General features: G+C 39.9%; 1 protein-coding gene and 1 long non-coding RNA gene across 2 annotated transcripts; one reads left to right on the top strand and one right to left on the bottom strand.

Moving 5' to 3' along the window:
* garem (GRB2 associated, regulator of MAPK1) lies at positions 1–21,594 on the top strand. The gene is made up of 6 exons (XM_034165436.1): positions 1–355; positions 2,618–2,758; positions 2,960–3,090; positions 4,449–5,639; positions 5,743–5,897; positions 20,274–21,594. Exons 1-6 carry the CDS (start codon positions 235–237, stop codon positions 21,091–21,093), a joined length of 2,559 nt encoding a protein of 852 aa, XP_034021327.1. The 5' UTR covers positions 1–234; the 3' UTR covers positions 21,094–21,594.
* LOC117505904 lies at positions 6,926–27,265 on the bottom strand. Its single transcript, XR_004559302.1, has 3 exons — positions 27,130–27,265; positions 23,827–23,833; positions 6,926–6,935 (listed from the first exon to the last, which is right to left on the bottom strand). It is a non-coding gene; the product is annotated as an uncharacterized LOC117505904 (long non-coding RNA).
* Between the last annotated feature and the right edge of the window lie 140 nt (positions 27,266–27,405).

Raw genomic sequence — 27,405 nt, 5'->3', positions numbered from 1 at the left:
TTGACTTGATGCAGACGTCGGGAGCTAAACAAATATGGCTATGCTATATTATCAGAACAAACACCCTTATAAGACGTAGAAAATTTAAATACAGAACTATGCGACGGTTAATAAGGAAAGCCCGAACTATGTGGCCATAGGTGGGGAGCTGATGCTTAAATTGTGCAGCATTGTGTGACTTTGTGACCGTGTTTACAACGAGCTAACTCTCGTTAGCTAAAGTAAGCTAACAAAATGGACATCGGAGCAATGTTGTACAATAATTTAAAAGATGTTACGTGGAGTAAAACTTCCTTGCTATTAGATCAACTTGTGAGCGCTTACAGGTTGCCTCAAATCGTAAGGTTGGATAACGGTAAGGAACTTTTCCACACTTGATAAGTTGACGTGCAACCAGCGTTTGCTAGCTGCTAAATTGCTAATTTGCGTCAAAAGTAAACCGAGGCACTGCTCTTGGTTTTAGTCACCATATCTGATTTTTACCAACAAAATCGTGTAGAGTCCTCTATTAGTGATGCATGCGGCGCAAACCCGTGCATGACTCATTAACTATCGGTCCAGTGTGTCCACTAATGCTGAGGTCATACTGGTCATTTGTTGTGTTGTTTTTATTGAAATTCTTTTATAAAATAATGTACAGAATACAAATGTGTAATGTATATTCAAATACATGGGCAATACGATATAGTGTAAACACTGCATAACTTGAAATGTGTGCCATGGTGGGACTGATTTATTATTTAGTATTTTACTTGCATTATATATATATATAATGAATAAACTCATGGCAATTCAGAAAGTAGACCTTTTTGGAGCATTCCTCATCCTTGGCACAGTGTAAACCTGTTTTAAGTTCTTGTAATGAAGGGGCTACAGGTACAGGAGATGTACCCCTAACCATGAATTCTACAGGTATGGTATGAAAAATACAGAGCTACAACAAACATTTGTATACACGGTAGGGCTGCCACAAATGATTATTTGATAATTGCCTAGTCACCGATTATTTTTGCAATTAGATGACTAATCACATCACACGCAGGTTTGCAGTTGTGAATCTTGCACCGTCTTGCGGCCCATGACTCATGCGAGAGGTTAGTTTCAGCAGAGTTCTGCTTTAGGGCACAGTGTAAACACACCTCATGAATTATGGACTACAAGACAACATCAGGGCACAGCAGAAGTTAATCGCGGGTGCTACACCTCCTCTCGATAACCTTCTTAACTTGAGGGAATATGCCATCATAATAATTGGTCATGAACTCGCTGATTTGGTGCCATCCACATCCTCGCTAGCCATTGTTTACATAGCTTTGAAATGCCGAAACTCTGCTGGTGCTGCGGTGCATTCTGGGAAGTGCAGGGGGATTATGGGAAATGTTAAAAGTACCAAATACGTAAATTGCAGCTTATTCCAACAGCATGCAGCTATTATTTGTCTTTGAATGTTGCTATTATTTATTATATCATTTAAATAAATTGTTTATTTTACTATGTGTTATTGTTGGCAATGTTGTTTTAATACATTCATGCCAATAAATCGAATTGAAATTGAGAGAGAAAGTGAGCGAGACAGAGACTGACATTCTCAAATATTGTATCATACTTCTTTTCCATCATTGTGGTGAAGTGAGATCAGTCTCACCAACATGTTCAAGATTGCTTCAGTCAGGATATTTGCGTGCCGAGGTGTGCCTGGTGTTGGCTTGGTAACAAAGTCGTCAACTGAAGAGGAACATATTTTTTAGCACTGTAACGTAGTGTTATAAAACATTAGCGTTATCACATTTCCAATTCAAACATGACATTACAGCTACTCAATTACTTGCGCACCTTAAGGTACCAGTATAGGGTAGAATTAGGGTAGCTGTGATCATACCAGCACTTGATACTATCTCACTTGACAGAACAAGAGCTCTGTGACATGTACAGAGAAACCAAAAGCACTGGAAGAATAGTATGGGACAGCATTATGGAGCTGGGCTGAACCCATGTGTATAAGTGGAAAAATAGCTGGCATGTGATATGCCCAAATCGGACCTTTAACACCAGCCTGTCTATGCTGATTCTGAAAAACACACATTGCATGTGCAATTAAGATGCCAACATCCTTCAGTTCCTCCCTTGCTGCACTCCAGAGAAGGTTACCATGGTGCTGTGGGAATGAGGTTTTATTCTCAAACTGGAGGAGCTGATCTGACAACACACACAAAAAAGTATTATATCTGTCAATATACCCAGTCATTGTAATTGCATCGTTGGGATTATTAGGAATTATAACATTGACTACATTTATTGTAAGGTAATGTAGGATCTTCTCTCAAATATTACTTTGTTATTAGGGAAAAGCATCTGGCATAGTGCTCACTTATTTCATTGTGCAATTTACATCTGTATTCTTTAAAAACATACATGTGCCTTCTAAGGTATATGGCTGAGAGGCTTCAGTTTTTTCTTTTTTTTTTCTTTTTTCCTTCAGTCACAGGAAACAAGGTTAAAATTTGGCAAGAACATGTTCTGTGTTCTGCCTCTGAACAACCTACATGCTCTTGGAAGGAATATGTCACCTGCTACTCATTCTACTATTTAAGTGTCTTTGTTGTTTTAATTTCTGCAGGCCAGTTGGTCGAAGGGCTCCGAGACAATGACTACCTCTTGGTTCATTCTTGTCGTCAGTGGACAACGATTACCGCTCACAGTCTGGAGGAGGGGCACTACGTCATTGGTCCAAAAATAGAGATTCCAGTTCACTATGAAGGTGGGATATATATGTATACACTGTTTGAATGTTATTAATAGCATCTATACAATAAAAAATTAATGCTCATTTTATTCTCTGTAATGATGCTGTTTTATGGGAATCCATGCATTGCACAGTCTTAGTGATTACTGTCTGAAAATTATTCGTCAGTGGTTCCTGATTCTCATACAGTAGTTGCATAAATGTGTTTTACTTCAGGCCAGTTTAAATTACTGGAGCAGGACAGAGATGTCAAGGAGCCCGTGCAGTACTTTAACAGCGTGGAGGAGGTGGCCAAGGCATTTCCTGAAAGAGTCTACGTCATGGAAGATATAACGTTTAATGTTAAGGTACTTATGGGAATCAGGATTGCTTCTGAGTTCTGTATTAATAAAATATGAGTAGTGTTTGTAACTATGAATGTCATATTACTTCAGTTCTAGATCCCTTAATTGCATCTTGATTTAAACCTTTGAGTCAAGATTTATCGAGGCTTATTTCAGTATTCAATTGCCCATTTATTAGTCAGCATGGACCACTAACTGGTTTCACACTGTACCACAGTTTGAAAATGCCATTGCTCCAAAACTGATTTCCTGTTCAACGTTCAAGCTTGATAAACACACCTGTAATCCCATAGAAATTAGTCAATTATCTTTGCACTGGTTAAACCCAAATTGTCAATGGAGTGTAGGACTATTTTGGATGTCAAAAATAAAAAAACACGATTGCGTTTTAGAGGGATGCTGCCTCCTTTTTTTGAAGAGTGACTGAAAGAGAATGAAAATCGAGACATTGCCCACTGCTTGTTGCTAAAAGTATTACGAAATCAACAAGTGGCAAACACCCCCCCCCCCCCCCAATACATACACACACACACACATTGTGGTCACAATTTGAAGTAAAATGCTCCAGAGTCAGCTGTCTCTAACAAAGTGTCCTGTGCTTTTGTATTATTAAAGACTCCTTTAACCTAGCACTGGAAAATTATGTGTTATGAATGACTACCAGTTTTTTTTTCTTCAGAAATGAAACACATTTTAAGGATGTACTGCTCTGTGACACTTTGCTTTTCATTCCAACAAACGTTAGTGAAACGTTAGTGGTTAGCATTGTGAGTCCATGACATTATTAACACTTTAATGTTCAGCTCTGCTGTTTGGTAGAGCGTGTTGACATCTACTACATTCTGTTGAAAAATGTGAGGATATTGAAGGGTTAATGTAAAACAGTAAAAGTGATGGGTTTCATAGACCGTCACAAACTGGAAATGCAGCCAGAGGGATGAGAGAGAGACAATACCTGCATCAATACTGAAATAATGTCTGCAGAGATGTGCAATAATGTATGTATAGTACAGTGTGGAACATTATTTTTGCTTGTGGTTATCACACCTTCAAAGCCTAATACCATCTCATCCATATTTTTTTCAAGGGTTTCAGTTGTAGAACCTAAGCTGCCATATTTCACCCATTTAAATTATTGTAGTTGTAGGTTTACAAAAAGTAGTTGGTGAATCACCTAGAAAGCTTTTCACAGTCTGTAAATGTGTCTACATCACGTCCTCTAGGCCAGGTCTAATTATTTTAGGCTCCAGGCTCATATTTTGTTCAGGGTATAATCAGTCACAAAAAGATGAATATTTTAAATGAAATGTTTTGTTTGTCTCAGGGTTTTTATGTCCTTAAAACCATTTCTCATTTCACAGATGGCTACAGGGGAATGTAATGAAGACACAGAAGTTTACAACATTACACTAAGCACAGGTGACGAACTGACATTAATGGGACAAGCTGAGATCCTCTATGCAAAGACCTTTAAAGAGAAATCAAGATTAAACACTATTTTTAAGAAGATTGGGAAGCTGAATTCCATTAGTAAAATTGGTCGGGGCAAAATGCCTTGCTTGATTTGCATGAACCATCGTACCAATGAGAGCATCAGCCTGCCATTCCAGTGCAAGGGCAGGTTCAGCACCTGCAGTCCACTGGAGCTTCAGATGCAGGACGGCGAACACACCATCAGGAACATTGTGGAAAAAACCCGTCTTCCAGTCAATGTCATAGTGCCCAGTAGCCCACCCCGTAATCAGCATGACCTCCACCTTATTCGTGAGGGTCATCGCTACAAATTGGTCAACATTCAGACCAAGACGGTGGTTGTGTGCTGCATTCTGAGAAGCAACAAAATCATCCCAATCCATTTTCCTTTCCACATGGCCATGCCTCGATTTATTGTTCCTGAGGAGTTGCTACAAGGAGAATTGTGGCTTGACACAATGGTGCACCGCTGGTTCTCCTTCTGTCAGGAGCAGTTTGACATAGACGACTATTCCCGTGCTGTCCGGGATGTACGGACAGACTGGAACGATGATGGTAAGAGTCCTAAGAAAAGCAGTGGGAATGGGAGTTGTAATGCTGGAAGCAGCAGCACAAATGGATGTCTCACACATGTGCAGATTCCGAGCTCTTTATCTTACGCCCGGGATGAACTCACCCAGTCCTTCCACCGACTGTCTGTGTGTGTGTATGGCAGCAACCTGCACAGCAACAGTGAGGTCAATCTGCAGGGCTGCATGGCCCTTTATGGAGATTGGGCTGTCCTGCCGTCAGATAGCATTCCATCAGACTCTGGAGAAAATGAACACTTTTTGCCTGAGCTGTTGGACAGCTCAAACCATCAACCATCACTCATTAGGTCGGACGTTCCCTACGAGGAGCTTTGGTTGGATCACTTGAGAGGTCAGATCCCCAAATCTTTCAGCGAGGGAATCCGAGGCATCAACAATGGTGGCAGTACAAAAGCGGCTCTGTCATACCAAGTGTCTTGTCCTCTGAGTCCAATACAGAGTTCAGATATCTCTCTGACGCCACCACCTGTTCCACCCAAGTCTGAGGCTGTGAGTATTTCAACACTCAGACATGTAACTGATGTCATTGACTGAGAAAACACAAAGATACTGTTTTTGCTTTTAGTTTCATTGTCGGATTATTTGTTTCTAGGTGAAAGAAGAATGTCGTCTTTTGAATGCCCCACCAATTCCCCCTCGAAGTCTGAAACAGGTGCCAGCAGTACCTCTCACATCTAAGCCAAGGCAACAAGACACTCGGTCTCCAAGTCCAACCCTCTCATATTATTCTTCAGGACTCCACAATATGTAAGAATAAGAAATTGTTTCATAACTGATCTGCCATGTTACATGTAACATGTTACAAGTTACATGTAATTTAAACTTCATCAATTTTCTGTTAATTTGCGGTAAGTTGTGTAAAATACATACTTTCTAAGACAGAGTTCTAATATCAACTAACAGTTAAATTATCTCCACGCATAAGAATGTTGTAACAATTACCACATTTGCTTGAGTATATGTCACATTTTTTTTTTTTTTTTTTTTTTTTGCCACTAGTTTGGGAGACTTCTGCTATGGTACAACTTCTATACCAGGAAAAAAAAAAAAACACCGTTGTTAGCTGTTGATGAGAATGATTATACAGTCCAGAAATTAACAGCACTACACTTTATGTTACAGCCTTATTCCAAAAGGATGAAATTCATTTTTTTTTCCTCAAAATTCCACACACAATGACCATAATGACCATGTGATTTTTTTTTTTTTAAGATTTTTGCCAATTTATTAAAAATGAGAAAAAAAAAACACTAAGAAATCACAAGTATCTAAATATTCACATCCTTTGCCATGAAGCTCAAAATTGAGCTCAGGTGCATCCTGTTTCCACTGATCATGCTTGAGCTGTTTCTACAGCTTAATTGGAGTCCACCTGGAGTAAATTCAGTTGATTTGACATGACTTGGAAAGGCACACACCTGTGTACATACAGTTGTGCTCAAATGGTTTTCTCTGGGCCCCTCCCCAATCGGACCGGGAGTGACATGTTTAGCCGCATGTTCTCCCTGAATTGCTGGCTGTCTGAGTGGTGTCCAAAAAATGAGGTGGGCTTCATAGATAATTGGCAAAGCTTCTGGGGAAAACCTGGTCTTGTTAGGAGAGACGGCACCCATCCCACTTTGGATGGAGCAGCTCTCATTTCTAGAAATCTGGCCAATTTTCTTAAATCCTCCAAACCGTGACTATCCAGGGTTGGGACCAGGAAGCAGAGTTGTCTTACACACCTCTCTGCAGCTTCTCTCCCCCTGCCATCCCCTCATTACCCCATCCCCGTAGAGACGGTGCCTGCTCCCAGACTACCAATAACCAGCAAAAATCTATTTAAGCATAAAAATTCAAAAAGAAAAAATAATATAGCACCTTCAACTGCACCACAGACTAAAACAGTTAAATGTGGTCTATTAAACATTAGATCTCTCTCTTCTAAGTCCCTGTTAGTAAATGATATAATAATTGATCAACATATTGATTTATTAAGCCTTACAGAAACCTGGTTACAGCAGGATGAATATGTTAGTTTAAATGAGTCAACACCCCCGAGTCACACTAACTGTCAGAATGCTCGTAGCACGGGCCGGGGCGGAGGATTAGCAGCAATCTTCCATTCCAGCTTATTAATTAATCAAAAACCCAGACAGAGCTTTAATTCATTTGAAAGCTTGACTCTTAGTCTTGTCCATCCAAATTGGAAGTCCCAAAACCAGTTTTATTTGTTATTATCTATCGTCCACCTGGTCGTTACTGTGAGTTTCTCTGTGAATTTTCAGACCTTTTGTCTGACTTAGTGCTTAGCTCAGATAAGATAATTATAGTGGGCGATTTTAACATCCACACAGATGCTGAGAATGACAGCCTCAACACTGCATTTAATCTATTATTAGACTCTATTGGCTTTGCTCAAAAAGTAAATGAGTCCACCCACCACTAATCATATCTTAGATCTTGTTCTGACTTATGGTATGGAAATAGAAGACTTAACAGTATTCCCTGAAAACTCCCTTCTGTCTGATCATTTCTTAATAACATTTACATTTACTCTGATGGACTACCCAGCAGTGGGGAATAAGTTTCATTACACTAGAAGTCTTTCAGAAAGCGCTGTAACTAGGTTTAAGGATATGATTCCTTCTTTATGTTCTCTAATGCCATATACCAACACAGTGCAGAGTAGCTACCTAAACTCTGTAAGTGAGATAGAGTATCTCGTCAATAGTTTTACATCCTCATTGAAGACAACTTTGGATGCTGTAGCTCCTCTGAAAAAGAGAGCTTTAAATCAAAAGTGCCTGACTCCGTGGTATAACTCACAAACTCGTAGCTTAAAGCAGATAACCCGTAAGTTGGAGAGGAAATGGCGTCTCACTAATTTAGAAGATCTTCACTTAGCCTGGAAAAAGAGTCTGTTGCTCTATAAAAAAAGCCCTCCGTAAAGCTAGGACATCTTTCTACTCATCACTAATTGAAGAAAATAAGAACAACCCCAGGTTTCTTTCAGCACTGTAGCCAGGCTGACAAAGAGTCAGAGCTCTATTGAGCTGAGTATTCCATTAACTTAACTAGTAATGACTTCATGACTTTCTTTGCTAACAAAATTTTAACTATTAGAGAAAAAATTACTCATAACCATCCCAAAGACGTATCGTTATCTTTGGCTGCTTTCAGTGATGCCGGTATTTGGTTAGACTCATTCTCTCCGATTGTTCTGTCTGAGTTATTTTCATTAGTTACTTCATCCAAACCATCAACATGTTTATTAGACCCCATTCCTACCAGGCTGCTCAAGGAAGCCCTACCATTATTTAATGCTTCGATCTTAAATATGATCAATCTATCTTTGTTAGTTGGCTATGTACCACAGGCTTTTAAGGTGGCAGTAATTAAACCATTACTTAAAAAGCCATCACTTGACCCAGCTATCTTAGCTAATTATAGGCCAATCTCCAACCTTCCTTTTCTCTCACAAATTCTTGAAAGGGTAGTTGTAAAACAGCTAACTGATCATCTGCAGAGGAATGGTCTATTTGAAGAGTTTCAGTCAGGTTTTAGAATTCATCATAGTACAGAAACAGCATTAGTGAAGGTTACAAATGATCTTCTTATGGCCTCGGACAGTGGACTCATCTCTGTGCTTGTTCTGTTAGACCTCAGTGCTGCTTTTGATACTGTTGACCATAAAATTTTTATTACAGAGATTAGAGCATGCCATAGGTATTAAAGGCACTGCGCTGCGGTGGTTTGAATCATATTTGTCTAATAGATTACAATTTGTTCATGTACATGGGGAATCTTCTTCACAGACTAGGGTTAATTATGGAGTTCCACAAGGTTCTGTGCTAGGACCAATTTTATTCACTTTATACATGCTTCCCTTAGGTAGTATTATTAGATGGTATTGCTTAAATTTTCATTGTTACGCAGATGATACCCAGCTTTATCTATCCATGAAGCCAGAGGACACACACCAATTAGCTAAACTGCAGGATTGTCTTACAGACATAAAGACATGGATGACCTCTAATTTCCTGCTTTTAAACTCAGATAAAACTGAAGTTATTGTACTTGGCCCCACAAATCTTAGAAACATGGTGTCTAACCAGATCCTTACTCTGGATGGCATTGCCCTGGCCTCTAGTAATACTGTGAGAAATCTTGGAGTCATTTTTGATCAGGATATGTCATTCAAAGCGCATATTAAACAAATATGTAGGACTGCTTTTTTGCATTTACGCAATATCTCTAAAATCAGAAAGGTCTTGTCTCAGAGTGATGCTGAAAAACTAATTCATGCATTTATTTCCTCTAGGCTGGACTATTGTAATTCATTATTATCAGGTTGTCCTAAAAGTTCCCTAAAAAGCCTTCAGTTAATTCAAAATGCTGCAGCTAGAGTACTGACGGGGACTAGAAGGAGAGAGCATATCTCACCCATATTGGCCTCTCTTCATTGGCTTCCTGTTAATTCTAGAATAGAATTTAAAATTCTTCTTCTTACTTATAAGGTTTTGAATAATCAGGTCCCATCTTATCTTAGGGACCTCGTAGTACCATATCACCCCAATAGAGCGCTTCGCTCTCAGACTGCAGGCTTACTTGTAGTTCCTAGGGTTTGTAAGAGTAGAATGGGAGGCAGAGCCTTCAGCTTTCAGGCTCCTCTCCTGTGGAACCAGCTCCCAATTCAGATCAGGGAGACAGACACCCTCTCTACTTTTAAGATTAGGCTTAAAACTTTCCTTTTTGCTGAAGCTTATAGTTAGGGCTGGATCGGGTGACCCTGAACCATCCCTTAGTTATGCTGCTATAGACTTAGACTGCTGGGGGGTTCCCATGATGCACTGTTTCATTCTCTTTTTGCTCTGTATGCACCACTCTGCATTTAATCATTAGTGATCGATCTCTGCTCCCCTCCACAGCATGTCTTTTTCCTGGTTCTCTCCCTCAGCCCCAACCAGTCCCAGCGGAGGACTGCCCCTCCCTGAGCCTGGTTCTGCTGGAGGTTTCTTCCTGTTAAAAGGGAGTTTTTCCTTCCCACTGTAGCCAAGTGCTTGCTCACAGGGGGTCGTTTTGACCGTTGGGGTTTTACATAATTATTGTATGGCCTTGCCTTACAATATAAAGCGCCTTGGGGCAACTGTTTGTTGTGATTTGGCGCTATATAAAAAAAAATTGATTGATTGATTGATTGAAATGTTTACATACCCTGGCAGAATTTATTTATTTATGTATTTGGCCATTTTTTTTCAGAGAATATGAATGATAACACAAAAACTTTTCTTTCACTCATGGTTAGTGGTTGGGTGAAGCCATTTATTGTCAGACAACTGTTTACTCTTTTTAAATCATAATTACAACAGAAACAACCCAAATGACCCTGATCAGAACTTTACATACTCCTGTTTTTAATACCACGACGCTACACACACTCTGATTGGCTGCTTACCGGTTGGATATTTTCCCATATTGGACTGGTTTCCATGACAATCAGTCCGAAACGTGTATTTTCTTTACAAACCAGAAGCTAAAAACACGATTAGAAGAAGCATGTCAGGACATGAATGTACTCCATAAATATCTAAACAGCATCTGAAAACTCACACAGATTGAACGCTTATTACCAGCTAATGACTGGAACATCTATTAGCAAGTTCTTTATGGAGGTGAAACAAACAAGTCGGACTACGAGCTGTCAGCAGTTTTCATATTTGGCCAATACTGTAAGTTTGCATGTTTATAATAGCCATATAATAAACAAATTATAAACTTCACTTGCTCAGTTTGTATGGGGATATCAGACCTCTGTTTTTTGCTCCGCTTGGTCCATACTGACAACACATTGGTCTAATATTTCCCTGTACAGACCTCACAGTTGGTTAATAATCCTTTAGTTTTGCCTCCTTTAACATTAATGACAGCTTGGGGTAGTTGTGGATGAGGTTCTCTGATGGTAAAGCTGCCACTGAATATGTCTTGGACTTTATTTACATCGGTTACAAAGAAATACAAACAGTAAAAATCACTAAGGGCCCTTGGGCAAGGTCCTTAATCCTCTAGTTGCTCCCGGTGTGTAGTGAGTACCTTGCATGGCAGCGCCCTCACATGAGGGTGAATGTGAGGCATTATTTGTAAAACGCTTTGAGCGTCTGATGCAGATGAAAAAGCGCTATATAAATGCAGTCCATTTAGTAAGGCACTCTATGGTAAATCTGCATGGAGTAGACAGTTCTCAAAAACTGAGTCGGTTTGGATATTGTTTTTTAAGTCAGGGGTTGGATGATTTTGGGGTCAGACAAAAGACTTTGATTTCCATTTAAAAATAAATAACTTAAAGGTGCAAGGCAACGACAACAAGAACCTTTTGTCTGTGGTCCTAAATAAGAAATGAAAAAAGTTTCTAAAGTTTTACATATTTTAAAACAAAATACTTAATTATAGTACTAAATTACAAACAGTGTTGTTGTTATTGTTGTTGTCCTTTCGGCTGCTCCCATTTGTTCGGGGTCGCCACAGTGGATACAGCCAGATCCGCATTGGTATTTGGCACAAGTTTTACGCCAGATGCCCTTCCTGACGCAACTCCAGTGTAACCTGGAGAAACACACACAGCCCCTGGTGTTCTGAAGAGGTCTCCCATCCATGCACTAACAAGGCCCCACACTGCTTAGCTTCTGAGATCTGATGGGATCAGGCAGACACAGAGCAGATCAGCTTCATATTGATATGAACAATATCAGTGAAAGAAATGGAGCAAAGCTGAACTGAGTTTACAATTTCATATTTTTTATGATATGAGGATGACTAAATTGTCAGATGTGAGGGTAGCAATAATAATTTTTCTTAACAACCCTTTCAGAATAAATACGTTTGTTCTGGTCGTGGAACGGTGCACCAGCTCTTTACCCTCGCAAAGATATTGGAGAGGTCTTGGGAGTGTGACCAATCAGTCTACATGTGTTTGCGTGTGACCAGGTCCCTCGGGGTATCCTGTGGGGTGATGCAGAAGTATGGGGTACGGGATTCGCTGCAACGTGCGATCCGGTCTCTATATGACCAAAGTAGGAGCTGTGTCCGCATTCTCTGCATTACATCGGCCCTGTTTCTAGTGGTTGGTCCGCCAGGACTGCCTCTTATCGCCAGTCCTGTTTGTAATGTTCTTGGACAAGATTTCAGGGTGCAGTCAGGGAGCAGAGGGTGTCCAGCTCTGCTTTTTGCAGATGATGTGGTTCTGTTTGTTTTATCAGGCGGTGACCTCCGATGTGCATTGATCAGGTCTGAGGCCGAGTGTGAAGTGACTGGGATAAGAATCAGCACCTCCTAATCCGAGACCATGGTTCGCTGTCAGAAAATGGTGGATTGTCCCTTCTAGGTCAGGGGAGAGTTACTGCCCCAAGTCAAGGAATTTAAGTATTTTGGGGGTCTTGTTTGATAATATCACTTACCATGATATTTTCTTGGGCAATATATCGTACAACAAAATTTGTTATTGTGACAAACCTATCCATATGTGGGATATTACCCATCTTTTGATAATTGTTATTTTATCCATTATTGCAGGGGCACAAACCACTTCAGAACATTTGGTTTCTCTTTTACAGTGTTATTCTTGTTTTAGTAGGTAGATAAGCTCTGTCCATGATTTCATACTCAGCAAGTACTTCCCGTTGTGCGATGTGTGGTTTATCGTGCTGTTAAAAACAGCACATTTTCACATCTGCATTTGTTAAATACATGCAGTTACTGATGTTGGTCTGGTTTTTATTTTCATATCTGTCAACCTGACTGCAAGTCCTTAACATAAATGGCAGCATTTTAATTTTAGTACTGGCCACTGCCACTCAATGGACCACACCGAAAACACGGGGGGGAATATACAGAAGCTCTAATCTGCCCATACTTCATTACAGTGTTTTCCGGACATTACGAGAGTATTTGTCATATATGTCCAAAAATTCGTCAATGGGGGAGTGGGGGACGCAAAACAACAATGTCAGTTACAATGGACTAGGGCCTTGTCCACACGGAAATGGATATAATTTTTTCTTGGTCGTTTTCAAAAATTGTTATGTAAATACAGCAGTGTTTCAAGAAATATCTGCGTACACACAAAACCACTGAAAACACTGAAGTATATACAGCGGGTAAAATAGGTATTGAACACGTGACCATTTTTCTCAGAGTATGAGTTGCGCCTTTTTCTACATTATGAGCTCTTTAATTTGGGATTTTTGTGCATTGTTGTAGTGTATTTTTTTTATTACTAGCATTTATTCTTTTATTATTGGTGTTTATTTTGTTTAGTGGTTTGATTCTTGGGAAAGCCCTATGTAAATAATTACGATTATTAATAACAAACTTGTGAATTTTTGATATATAAGTCACACTAGAGTATAAGTCGCATGCCCCCCAAACTAGTAAAAAATGCAACTTATACGCCAGAAAATATGATAAATATATTTCTAAAGGTGCTGTTGACATGACATTTTCACCAGATGTCGGTAACAACCCAAGTAATCCACACATACAAAGAAACCAAAACAAATAAGTACAGCAAATTATGTGTAATAAAATGCAATGAAACATGTTATCCAGTCCAGTCCACTTTTATTTGTATAGCACATTTTACAAACAAGGTCACCAAACTGCTGCACAACAGATAAAATAGTTAAAAAAAAAACCAATAAATTAAAAACATATAAAAACAAAAGGAAGATATCAGATAAGATAAAACACTAATAAAAAAAAAAACACAATTAAAAACAGAGACAGAAGACCACACAACTCTCATGCAATATTAAAAGCCATGGAATAAAAATACGTTTTTAAACGAGATTTAAAAGTATCCAGGGTGGGGGCCATCTTGATATGGGTGGGCAGCTCATTCCACTGAAAAAGCACGGCCCCCCCTGGTCTTTTGTCTGCTTTTTGGCACAACAAGACGGAACTGATCGACAGCTCTCAGTGCTCTCGTGGGGGGCGTAGATATGTATAAGATCAGCAATATACTGAAGTGCCAGACCATTTAGTGATTTGAAAACAAACAAAATCTTAAAATTTATTCTAAAACGGACAGGGAGTCAGTGGAGGGAGGCGAGAATGGGAGTGATGTGAGCATGCTTAGGAGTGCCTGTTAAAAGACGAGCAGCCACGTTTTGGACTAACTGTAAGCAGGCGAGGGAGGTCTGATTAATGCCAGTATACAGTGCATTACAGTAGTCCAAACGGGTCGAGATAAAAGCATGAATAAACACTCAAAATCATTGAAAGATACGATAGATTTAATTTTAGATAAAGGCCTCGGATGATAAAAACTGTTTTTAGAGTTTGTTTATCAAGTTTGTTTATCAAGTTTAAAATCACTGTCCATTTTAACACAGGTTTGTGACAATGGGTTTTACATATGGGTGCAGGGAGCCCAGTTCTATAGAGGAGACACCATAGGCTCGACTGGGTCCAAACACCATGACCTCATTTTTTCTTCATTTAAATTTAAAAAAATTAAAAGCCATCCATGCCTTGATGTCCTTTAGACACTAATAAGGGTATCAGGGAGCTCTTGTCATTTTTCTTAAGGGACAGATAAATCTGGGCATCATCTGCATAAAAATGATAGGAGATGCCATGTTTTTTTAAAAACTAAACTAAGAGGGAGCATGTATAAAGAGAAAAGGATGGACCCATGAATAGAACCTTGGGGAACTCCGCAAGACAGAGGGGCAGTAGTCTTCACTGAAAAGCATCTCTCAGATAGATATGATCAGAACTACTCCAAGGCACCATCCTTGATACCCACACAGTGCTCAAGACGAGAAATGAGAATTGTGTGGTCAACTGTATCAAAAGCTGCAGTGAGATCTAAAAGCATAATAGCTGAGTCACAAGACTCAGTAGTTAATAAAAGATCATTAAAAACCCTTAAAAGTGCAGACTCAGTACTATGTAATGCTTTAAAACCAGACTGAAAAATATCAAGAATATCATGTTCTTCCAAAAAAGACTGCAGCTATACAAATTCAGTTTTCTACAAGATTTTAGAGATGAATGGAAGCTTTGAGATCGGTCTATAATTATAAAGGACTGAGGTGTCTAGATTTGGTTTCTTTAGCAGAGGTTCCACAAATGCTTCTTTAAAATTTGCTGGGACAACACCGGAAGCAAGACTGCTATTTATGATAATATATATTAGGTCCAATGGTCTCCCAGACCTCTTTAAAGAGGTGAGGAGGAATAATGTCTGTGGAACAGGAGGAGGGTTTAAGTTGAGTGAAGATTTTTATGAGAGATGAAAGCGATACAGGCTTAAACCGGTTTAAGACAGCTGAGCAAGTGACAGATATGGAAGGGTCAAAAGAGGGGAGTGAAATATGAGTTCTGATAATTTCAACCTTATTAATAAAATAACAGAGAAAATCTTCACAGACTTGGGAAGAGGCTTCCAGACATGTGGATTGGGGGGCATTTAAAATGAAATCAATAGTTTTAAAAAGAACACTAGGTTTATTCATTTATTGGGAAATTATGTCTGTAAAATAGGCTGTTTTTTTCTGCTTTGACGGTCCTCTGATATTTCTCCAGCTTTCTTTGAGAATTTCATAGGACACATGAAGGTTATCTTTTTTCCACCAGCGCTCAGCTCTCCTGAACTCACGCCTGGCCGCACGGGTGGTAACACAGGGCTTGACAATAAGGCAATTTATGCACTGGCCCACAGGGCCAGTAGAATCTGAAAGTTACTGGCCCGGATGAAAATATCACTGGCCCATACTTTCACGCCTGTGCCGAACCGGGGGGTAACTGATAAGAATTTTTTAAATCAACACTCAGACATTAGAATTGGGTTTCCTTAATGTAAAAACACTTGAAAACAAACACAAAATTCTTATACTACATGATAAAAACCTTAAAGTGAGCAAACTTTGAAAAAAATGTCGGTAGGTAACTGATAGGAATTTTTTCAACACTCAGACATTAATACAAAAATAAATTTATTTCTTGATCATTTACAAAATTAATATGTTAAATTTCATAAACCAAGTTCCCTTGCTAATGTTGTCACCGTGGGGTTTCCACAAGGGCATACTGATTAGACTTTTAAAACTGGCGTATGAAATCATACCACATTGTCTACCAGGACATGGTATATTTATACTTACTTGTTAGCATATTCTGGCATGGCCCTACAAGTTCCACAGAAGACAACCTCACTCTCCTCATCACGCTCCAGCTATGGCCGTCTTTTCTTCCAGGAAGTTTGCCAAGTTTTCCTCACCCTTCTCATATTCAGCATCAGCAGCCTTCCTCTTCTGTGCTTGTTTTGAGGGTGATAGCTGTTCTTTCCTTTGCTTTCCTGGTTTCTGCCCAGGGGCAGGAGGTTTCAAGAAATTCATAATATTCACTGCGCTCGATCTTGCTTAAGCGAAAATGACGCGTCGATGTTGAAGCGAAATTTGCGCCACATCAGAAGATGCGCCTGCAGACGAAGTTTGTCTGCACTTCGGCAATGTTCCCAACATTGCGAAGTGGTGCAACATGTCCTGTCTCTGGTAGTAGCCTGTGAGCAGGACGTATGTCTCTTTTGTCCTTTATTTCACAACTATGACAAGAGTTTTTGGAGGAGCAGCAGCCCCGGAGTTTCTTTTTCTTTTTTTTTTCTTTTTTTTTAATTGTTTACATGTGCGCGCGTGAACGGGACAGTTGGTCCTCAAGTTGGGTCCTGCAGAGGCAGAAGGACCGCTGAAAGCAGCCATCATCCAGACGCAGCTCCTGCAGCAAATAATGATACTGCCTGTATTGGGAACGTCTCATGACGTTTGTCAGCTTTCCACAACAACTCGCTCCGTGTGATCAAGGTCCGTCATGTTAACTTGACTGACAACCGGAGCCGGCGAGCTGAATGGAAGCTCCTCCTATTTGATGACGCACCGGGGCGAATTTTCGCAGCAAAAGCAGAGCGACACACCGGGTGAAGGAGGCGCATCCGTTGCCACGCGACCCCCGCGAATTTGTAGCATCTGATCGCGCCCGGTGTGAACGCGGCATTAGACTAATAAATCTGCCCAAAGCGATTTTAATTCTTACTGGCCCATACGGACCAGTGAAATATGAACTTCACTGGCCCGTGGTGGCCCGGAACATGTAAAAAAGGCCGCCGGGCCATCGGACCAGTGCTATTGTCGAGCCCAGTAACATTCAGCCATGGCTCAGATTTAGGTCGTGAACGCATGATTTTTACAGAAGCGACAGAGTCAAGAGTGTAGGCACAAGTGGAAAGAAAGGCTGAGGTCAATTGCTCAGTGTCAAAGAGGACAGAAGGCCAAGTGTCAAACTGATTTTCAGCAACAAATACAGAAGAAAACTGAGCAGCAGTGGAGGGTTTCAACATGCAGCAATGTCGCCCAGGTGCACACGGTTTAAAACTATGACAGGGCAAATTAAACTCAAATAAAACAGACGTGTGGTCATTAAACACTGTATCACATACCTGAACATTAAAAATAGACAGATCGTGTGATAAAACAACTTATAACGTGTGCCTATGTTCATGTGTGAATCCAGTAACATATTGTACAAAGTTAAAAGCATCAACCAGGTCTAAAAAGTGTTTCGCTGGTGGCTTAGAAGGGCAGCAGACATGCACGTTAAAATCACCAACACACAAAATCCTGTCATAGTTTGTCATAACACCAGCCAAGAAATCAGAGAGCTCTTTTATGAAGTCTCTGTTTTATTTAGGTGGGCGGTAAAGCACCGCGCATAGTACTGGGTCCGACTGAACCAGTTCAAACAAGCTCAGCTCAAAAGAGGAAAACGACGTTTACTGTAGTGAAACGCACGTTTACTGAAATTTATTTAATATTTTATACAAAAGCCTTTTTTGGTAAGGGCAGCTCCAAGACGCCTCCTGTAAGGAGAAACTAGTCACATGTATTTCTCAAGTGTGATTTTGGCCCATTCTTCTACACAAACAGTCTTCAAAACTTGAAGGTTCCGTAGACCTCTTCTATGAACTCTGATCTTTAGTTCTTTTCACAGATTTTCTGTTGGATTCTAGTCAGGTGATTGGCTCGTCCATTCTAACAGCTTTATTTTCAGTTGAGCGTTTCCTTGGCTGTGTGTTTGGGATCATTGTTTTGCTGAAATGCCCCTCATTTCATTTTCATCGTCCTTGTAGATTTTTATCAAGAATGTCTCGGTATATTTTTTCCATTCATCCTTCTTTCAATTCTATGAAGTTTGCCAGTGCCATATGGTGAAAAACAGCCCCACACTATGATGTTCCCACCTCCAAACTTGACTGTTGGTTTGGTGTTTTTGGGTTGATGCGCAGTGCCATTTATGGTGTGTATTATGGCATCCAAAGAGTTAAAATTTGCTCTGATCTAACCAGACTATATTATCCCAGTATTTTACAGGCTTGTCTAAATGTTGTGCAGCAAACGTTTACTGGCCATATTTGCGTCCTGAGAAACCAACATTTCTTGAATGTGCAATTTTTGATTTAATGGGTGTAACACTGAAGAAATTGGTTTCTTAGAATGCAACAGATGTATAACCACACCCTTTTAGGTCAGGCTCAGAGCTTCTCAATCACCCCTCATAACTACTTGTACATTGCAGGTTGTGTGCAAATTTATAAACATGAACATGCCATTTTTAGTCTCCTGAGCAAAAATGTGGTTTGTAAATAAGGTCAGGTCTAGCATGTGCTGGTTCCACATGTCGCCACATGCACCACGCTATGGAAGTACCTCAGGTCCTGGATGGAAAACAGACAACCAGTTCATCCATCTCCATCTCTTGAAAGTAACCAGCTGCCTCTCACAGCCAGGTGAAACGTGGGCATCCCCTTGGCCTTCTCCAGGTGCTGGGGTCCTCAACACTGAGGCGCTTGTGTTCCTGAGCATGCTAAACACCACCACATGGCCAAATGTTGTAGCTGACTTCCAAACAATACTTCATCTTTGTCTCTTTAAGTTTTAGATTGATACAAAGTCATTCCAGCGGTACCCAACGATCCTTCAAAGAGACCTAGTACCAAAGGCATCTTGTTCGGTCACTGGTTAACACTCAGGTTCACAATCGTACAGTAAGACAGGAAACACTAGGACCCAAAAGATGTCTGTCTTTGTTGTCTTACAAAGGTATTGGCATCACCAAACCCTTCTGTCCATGGACCTCATGACTTCATAAATGTTTCTCAACCTAATTAGTTCAAAAGGGTAGTGTTGAACATCACAGCTAACCTGTACACAGATACAGACTGATGTTTTCCTCAGTGAAAACCGGGTGTTCATCAGGGACATGTTCTGGCTTCTACAGTGTTCAATGCTTGCATGGACTGGGTGTTGGGTGGAGTTGTGGAAGCCAGTGACTGAGGTGATTTTGTTGGTGAGGAAACATTTCCTACCTTGACTTTGTGGATGTTGCTGTGATCTTTGCAGAATCAATGGATACCCTGGTTTCCGAACACTTGAGAAGCACAGTGAGGAATCAGAGTGTCTGGGTTTGGGATAGCCCTGGATTTCTGGATGTCTTAAGATCCAGGCTTTTAATGACTTCCTAGACTTGGCCATCAGAAGTGAATTTCTATGTTGTAAGAGTGTTTAATTGGAGAGACATTCATGTCTGTGGTTCCTCGGCCTTTGAGATTGAGAGACACTGAGGAAGAGCTTATGAAGTCACAAGGTCACTGGACAGGGGTGTTTATTGATACTGATACCTTTGTAAGAGAATAAAGTTCCAAGTCTTTGTGGCCCTTGTGCTTCCTGTGTTGGTGTATGCCTGACTAAGACTAAGATGAGGACTATGACTTGCATTGTGAGGGAGTGTCACCTTTGACATTTTGGTCATGTGGCGCATTTCTCTGTGCATGATCTAACACACAGGTGCCTGAGATTTGAGGACCCTGCTAGAAGGCCATGGGGATGCTCATGTTTCACCTGGGTGGCAGTTGCTTTCGAGAGGTGACTATTGACTGGTTGTTTGCCTGGGTGGTTGTAATCCAGGACCCAAGGTAGCTCTGTGGTTTTGTGGATGCAGTGAAGGGTTTCCACAGTGCATGCTTGCTGGTAGAGTTGATGCTTTTATCTAAACCTCTGAAATTGTTGTACTCCCCCCACCCCCACCCATTAGTGGAACATGTGAGAACGAAGCCCTCGAGCCACAAGAACCAAGCCCTGTGTGTTATCCTTGTAACTGGAGTCAAGCCAACGCTAGTGAGCCAAATCCTGCTGGAGGACTGTCATCCAGACTGTCTTGGCCAAATAACTTCAGTGGAGGAGAATCAAACTGCATGGAAGAATTTCTGCCAGCTAGCTGTAGAAGTTACTACAGTTATCCACGAAAGAGGTCCCCGAGCACCGCAAAAGCCTGTACATCTAGCCTCGTGGACTTTGAGGGCCTAGAACATACGGCCGGCAATACTGACTTCAGAATCCAGAAGGCATCATCAAATCAGGTCTGCACAAAATCATCAAGTTACAACTCAGAAATGTACAGAGACAAATCAATAGAAGAATCCAACACTAAGCAGAGCTTGTCTTGTCCCATCTTACCACCGAGAACGCTTAAAACAAAGAAAGATTCAGAGTCAGCATTGTTGTGTGACAGTAAGCAGGAAAATCAGAATTCCTCACCTGCTCACCATGAACAGGCCTACAAAGAGATTTATCCCACCTCTAACTCTCCCACTGCTAACTATCCATCACTGTCTGCCACGGCACAGTGGCAGCCCCCGTCCAGTCTGGGCGGTCTTTCTATCGAAGAGGTGTCCAAATCTCTGAGGTTTATTGGCCTGTCTGATGACGCTGTGTCTCTTTTTGTGGCCGAGAAGATTGACGGGAATCTGCTCCTGCAGCTCACTGAGGAGATTCTGTCCGAGGACTTCAAGCTCAGCAAATTGCAATTGAAGAAACTCATGCAGTTCATTAACGGGTGGAGACCTAAGATATAGCTCACAATATACAACACTAGATTCTGTTCAGATGCAGAGGAGGTGATGCCTTCAGTATCTATGCTATGCACACTGACTGGTTTTGTACCATTTCAACTGGTTTCCTTGTTACGGTGGGGAGGTGGGTTGAATAATACGTCCCAGCTCACGCTGTCTGTGACTGGTATTTGGCAACTAATTGCAGTCACTGTCACTTTGATGAAGACATCATTATGGCAACTACTTTTTCTATTGTTCATGTCACTACACAGATCAATTTAAGGCTGCTAATTCTACAGACAACCAGTGACTGCACCCAGCATGAAGATAAAAACAATAATTACATTTTGATTGGCTCCTGAAAAGATTAACACTAAATTCTGCAGTTTTCAGGATTTTTAAAACTGCATAAATTAAAGTGATGGCATGTTTTTAACTTGACATATGGTAAGTATCAGATTGCAGACCCTCACTTGCTTCAAAAGTCTCACAGTACACTTCTGGTACTGTTCACCAAATCCACATAAATCATCTGGTCCACATCCGCACTTTAGTAGGAATTTGTGAGCAGATACTTATTTTTCCAGGATTTGGTGGTAGGTCACTGCTAAATCACCCGATTTAAGATTTTTGCTGCCCCATTTTTACGTAGTATTGAGCAGAGGTGGGGAGAAGTCATTCTCAAATCATGAATCAGCAAGTCCCAAGTCAAGTCTCAAGTCAGCTTGCAAAAAATTGGTCATTATGATTTGAGACTTGACTTGGGACTTGCTGATTCATGATTTGAGAATGACTTCTTCCCACCTCTGGTATTGACTCTGTATAATAGTAATAAGACTCTGTATAATAATAATGATCTTTGAGGATGAGTGAAACAAAGTGACCCCTCTCTCCTTGTGTATGATTTTGATGTTAATTGGAAGCATTTCACTGATGAAAGAGGTCACAATGTTGGCGTTTACAGTAGTGTTCAGAATAATAGTAGTGCTATGTGACTAAAAAGATTAATCCAGCTTTTGAGTATATTCCTTATTGTTACATGGGAAACAAGGTACCAGTAGATTCAGTAGATTCTCACAAATCCAACAAGACCAAGCATTCATGATATACACACTCTTAAGGCTATGAAATTGGGCTATTACATCCCCTGGCAAAAATTATGGAATCACCGGCCTCGGAGGATGTTCATTCAGTTGTTTAATTTTGTAGAAAAAAAGCAGATCACAGACATGACACAAAACTAAAGTCATTTCAAATGGCAACTTTCTGGCTTTAAGAAACACTATAAGAAATCAGGAAAAAAAATTGTGGCAGTCAGTAACGGTTACTTTTTTAGACCAAGCAGAGGGAAAAAAATATGGACTCACTCAATTCTGAGGAATAAATTATGGAATCACCCTGTAAATTTTTATCCCCCAAACTAACACCTGCATCAAATCAGATCTGCTCGTTAGTCTGCATCTAAAAAGGAGTGATCACACCTTGGAGAGCTGTTGCACCAAGTGGACTGACATGAATCATGGATCCAACATGAGAGATGTCAATTGAAACAAAGGAGAGGATTATCAAACTCTTAAAAGAGGGTAAATCATCACGCAATGTTGCAAAAGATGTTGGTTGTTCACAGTCAGCTGTCTAAACTCTGGACCAAATGCAGACAACATGGGAAGGTTGTTAAAGGCAAACATACTGGTAGACCAAGGAAGACATCAAAGCGTCAAGACAGAAAACTTAAAGCAGTATGTCTCAAAAATCGAAAATGCACAACAAAACAAATGAGGAACGAATGGGAGGAAACTGGAGACAACGTCTGTGACCGAACTGTAAGAAACCGCCTAAAGGAAATGGTATTTACATACAGAAAAGCTAAACGAAAGCCATCATTAACACCTAAACAGAAAAAAACAAGGTTACAATGGGCTAAGGAAAAGCAATCGTGGACTGTGGATGACTGGATGAAAGTCATATTCAGTAATGAATCTCGAAACTGCATTGGGCAAGGTGATGATGCTGGAACATTTGTTTGGTGCCGTTCCAATGAGATTTATAAAGATGACTGCCTGAAGAGAACATGTAAATTTCCACAGTCATTGATGATATGGGGCTGCATGTCAGGTAAAGGCACTGGGGAGATGGCTGTCATTACATCATCAATAAATGCACAAGTTTACGTTGATATTTTGGACACTTTTCTTATCCCATCAATTGAAAGGATGTTTGGGGATGATGAAATCATTTTTCAAGATGATAATGCATCTTGCCATAGAGCAAAAACTGTGAAAACATTCCTTGCAAAAAAAGACGCATAGGGTCAATGTCATGGCCTGCAAATAGTCCGGATCGTAATCCAATTGAAAATCTTTGGTGGAAGTTGAAGAAAATGGTCCATGACAAGGCTCCAACCTGCAAAGCTGATCTGGCAACAGCAATCAGAGAAAGTTGGAGCCAGATTGATGAAGAGTACTGTTTGTCACTCATTACGTCCATGTCTCAGAGACTGCAAGCTGTTATAAAAGCCAGAGGTGGTGCAACAAAATACTAGTGATGTGTTGGAGCGTTCTTTTGTTTTTCATGATTCCATAATTTTTTCCTCAGAATTGAGTGATTCCATATTTTTTTTTCCCTCTGCTTGGTCTAAAATAGTAACCGTTACTGACTGCCACAATTTTTTTTCCTGATTTCTTATAGTGTTTCTTAAAGCCAGAAAGTTGCCATTTGAAATGACTTTAGTTTTGTGTCATGTCTGTGATATACTTTTTTCCTACAAAATTAAACAACTGAATGAACATCCTCCAAGGCCAGTGATTCCATAATTTTTGCCAGGGGTTGTAGTAAAAAAAAGTAGAAAAGGGGGTGTTCACAATAATAGTAGCATCTGTTGTTGACGCTACGAACTCAAAACTAACGTTCAAACTGCTTTTTTAGCAGTTTGAACATAACATCAGCTTTTTTTTTTTATTTAGAAAAGGGGGTGTTCACAATAATAGTAGTGGCATTCAGTCAGTGAGTTCATCAGTTTTTTTGGAACAAACAGGTGTGAATCAGGTGTCCCCTATTTAAGGATGAAGCCAGGACCTGTTGAACATGCTTTTCTCTTTGAAAGCCTGAGGAAAATGGGACATTCAAGACATTGTTCATAAGAACAGCGTAGTTTGATTAAAAAGTTGATTGGAGAGGGGAAAACTTATATGCAAGTGCAAAAAATTATAGGCTGTTCATCTACAATGATCTCCAGTGCTTTAAAATGGACAAAAAACAGACACATGTGGAAGAAAATGGGAAAACCATCAAAATGGATAGAAGAATAACCAGAATGGCAAAGACTCACCCATTGATCAGCTCCAGGATGATCAAAGACAGTCTGGAGTTACCTGTAAGTGCTGTGACAGAAGACGCCTGTGTGAAGCTAATTTGTTTGCAAGAATCCCCCGCAAAGTCCCTCTGTTAAATAAAAGCCATGTGCAGAAGAGGTTACAATTTGCCAAAGAACACATCAACTAGCCTAAAGAGAAATGGAGGAATATTTTGTGGACTGATGAGAGTAAAATTGTTCTGTTTGGGTCCAAGGCCGCAGACAGTTTGTGAGACGACCCCCAAACTCTGAATTCAAGCCACAGTGAAGACAGTGAAGCATGGTGGTGCAAGCATCATGATATGGGCATGTTTCTCCAACTATGGTGTTGGGCCTATATATCGCATACCAGGTATCATGGATCAGTTTGGATATGTCAAAATACTTGAAGAGGTCATGTTGCCTTATGCTAAAGAGGACATGCCCTTGAAATGGGTGTTTCAACAAGACAGTGACCCCAAGCACACTAGTAAACAAGCAAAATCTTGGTTCCAAACCAACAAAATTGTTTTGGAGTGGCCTGCCCAATCTCCGGACCTAAATCCAATTGAGAACTTGTGGGGTGACATCAAAAAATCTGTTTCTGAAGCAAAACCAAGAAATGTGAATGAATTGTGGAATGTTGTTAAGGAATCTTGGAGTGGAATAACAGCTGAAACGTGCCACAAGTTGGTTGACTCCATGCCTCGCAGATGTGAAGAAATCATGAAAAACTGGGATATAACTAAATACTAGTTTAGTGATTCACAGGATTGCTAAAAAAGCAGTTTGAACATAATAGTTTTGAGTTTGTAGCATCAACAGCAGATGCTACTATTGTGAGCACCCCCTTTTCTACTTTTTTTTTTTTTTTTACTAATAGCCCAATTTCATAGCCTTAAGAGTGTGCATATCATGAATGCTTGGTCTTGTTGGATTTGTGAGAATCTACTGAATCTACTGGCACCTTGTTTTCCATGTAACAATAAGAAATATACTCAAAACCTGGATTAATCTTTTTAGTCACATAGCACTATTATTCTGAACACTACTGTAACTGGAAAGCAATCATTCGATTAAGTTCCAGAATCCTCAAACATAACTTTATCCCAGTGTCAGACGTTACTGTTGGTTTCCAAAAATAAAAAACAAAATACGAGTTTGGTTTTATGCATAGACACATAGTTGGATCAGGCATTTTTCCCAAACCAAATAATTCTACGGAGCAAATTAGATTTGTGGAGGTCAGCAATGGAAGCAGTTGTTGGACGCACACACATAAACTTGTTTTAAATCAATGAAATTACTTAGAGTCAATTGAAGTAACATCTGACCCTTCACCCGTTAGGATGTTCTTCTGTCCTTGCAGTCTGTGGGTTATTGATTGATGGTACACAGATTGGTCTACATCTTTGCACTAAGTTTTGGTAGCATGCTGGTGTACGGCTCTACAAAGAATCAAGGACTAAAGATTGAGAAGGTGCAACTTTATTAATCCTGATAGGATTTTCCTTCTAAATAAATCCCAGAAAATCTGATTTCAGTGTTCAGTTCACAGAAATTAGTTTTTATTTGCAGTAAAGCTGCTGCCTGTATGGCGATCTATCAGCCAGAGTCATTGGTCAGTTATTTTACTTTTTCTGGTTTTTGTTAGGTATCAGAAAAAACAGGTACCATCAGCATTATTAGTAGTCTTAATCTAACATAACTATATAGTTACAGTGGCTGAGGCCTCACAAAAGTATCTCTTAAATATATATATATATATATATATATATATATATATATAAACAGTGAGTTGATCACAACATTCTACTTAAGATACAAATTATGCATTGTGCACTTTTTCAATCTGATTGCAAGTAAGGTCCTTTTAAGTAGAAATGTATAAGATAGTCGGTGAAGAGAGTAAATGCACTACATTATTTTCGAAAAAGTAGAAATGGTACTTTTGCTCTTATTTGTGAAGTGTCTGAGAATGTAAGAAACTTTGTGCACTTAAAATACAAAGCATTTCACATTAGAATAATACCGAAGGTTTTTTCTCATGAGAAAACACAAATGCTAAAAGTGCAGCTGGAAGGAAGATATTGAATAGTAGATTTTTATTAGCTCCTGTCTGTAATGTAAAATATGAACAAAAGTTTTCATTTTATTTGGGCCCAATTTACACAAACCAAGTCTAATCTTATTTTAGTCTCAATCACTTTCCGCACTAGCTTGTTGCATCTTTACTCATTTTTTAAAAATATGTCAAAACATGTTTCATGAGTGAGTACTAATGTTGAGATTGTTACTGAAAATTTGTGTTTTCGACACGAGGTTTAAAAACAGACCTGCCAGCCTCAGTCATACTACAGGGACAGCTACCAAAAATAATCTCTATAAACCATGAGTTAATCTGTCAGATTAAACTGTAATATTGTTACAGGAATAACAGGGAATGGCATGTGCCCCTGATTAATAATATGTGGCGTGTGTATCCTATGCAAAGAATCTACAGAGAGAAAACGATAAACTGCAGCGATGTTAAACACTGAAGTATTAAATGTCACAGAAAACGACGCACGCCAAAGGAATTGTTCCACTTCACTAATTTTACTTGAATAATTTACAGATGTGAACTGTGAATACAGACCTTTGCAATAAATAAATGGAATTAAGCAGTCGGTACCAACAGGAATTCTGTGTTGTGGATTCCAACCTCTGCATCGAGACACGTGAACTTTTTTGTGTAAACGGGGAAACAATGTTTTCAGAGGATTTGGAATAACGGCATTAAAGAAATGTGAGCAGTGACATTATCTTTGAATTTAACGTTTGTCTTTGCTGATATAATCTATTAAAAATGGATTAACCCATGTGTATTTGTGGTTTGTTGATCCTCTAAAATGAGCAGTTAGATCTTGCTAACGACACCCCCCATTACCATTTGTATAGTCCCCCCCCACACACACACACACAGATATTTGATTAGCTCAGTTATTTTATCTGCACATCAA

The sequence above is a fragment of the Thalassophryne amazonica genome, unplaced genomic scaffold, assembly GCF_902500255.1.
Source record: "Thalassophryne amazonica unplaced genomic scaffold, fThaAma1.1, whole genome shotgun sequence".
NCBI lineage: Eukaryota > Metazoa > Chordata > Actinopteri > Batrachoidiformes > Batrachoididae > Thalassophryne > Thalassophryne amazonica.
The sequence above is the reverse complement of the archived record's forward strand: the minus strand, read 5'-3'. Positions and strand labels throughout refer to the sequence as shown.

Excerpts from the sequence above, each read along its gene's own strand:
- garem (XM_034165436.1), top strand. The coding sequence starts at position 235 with ATGGACATCGGAGCAATGTTGTACAATAATTTAAAAGATGTTACGTGG. Across the intron at positions 2,759-2,959 it reads GATTCCAGTTCACTATGAAG|GCCAGTTTAAATTACTGGAG; the intron begins GTGGGATATATA and ends GTTTTACTTCAG. Across the intron at positions 5,898-20,273 it reads TCTTCAGGACTCCACAATAT|TGGAACATGTGAGAACGAAG; the intron begins GTAAGAATAAGA and ends CCCACCCATTAG.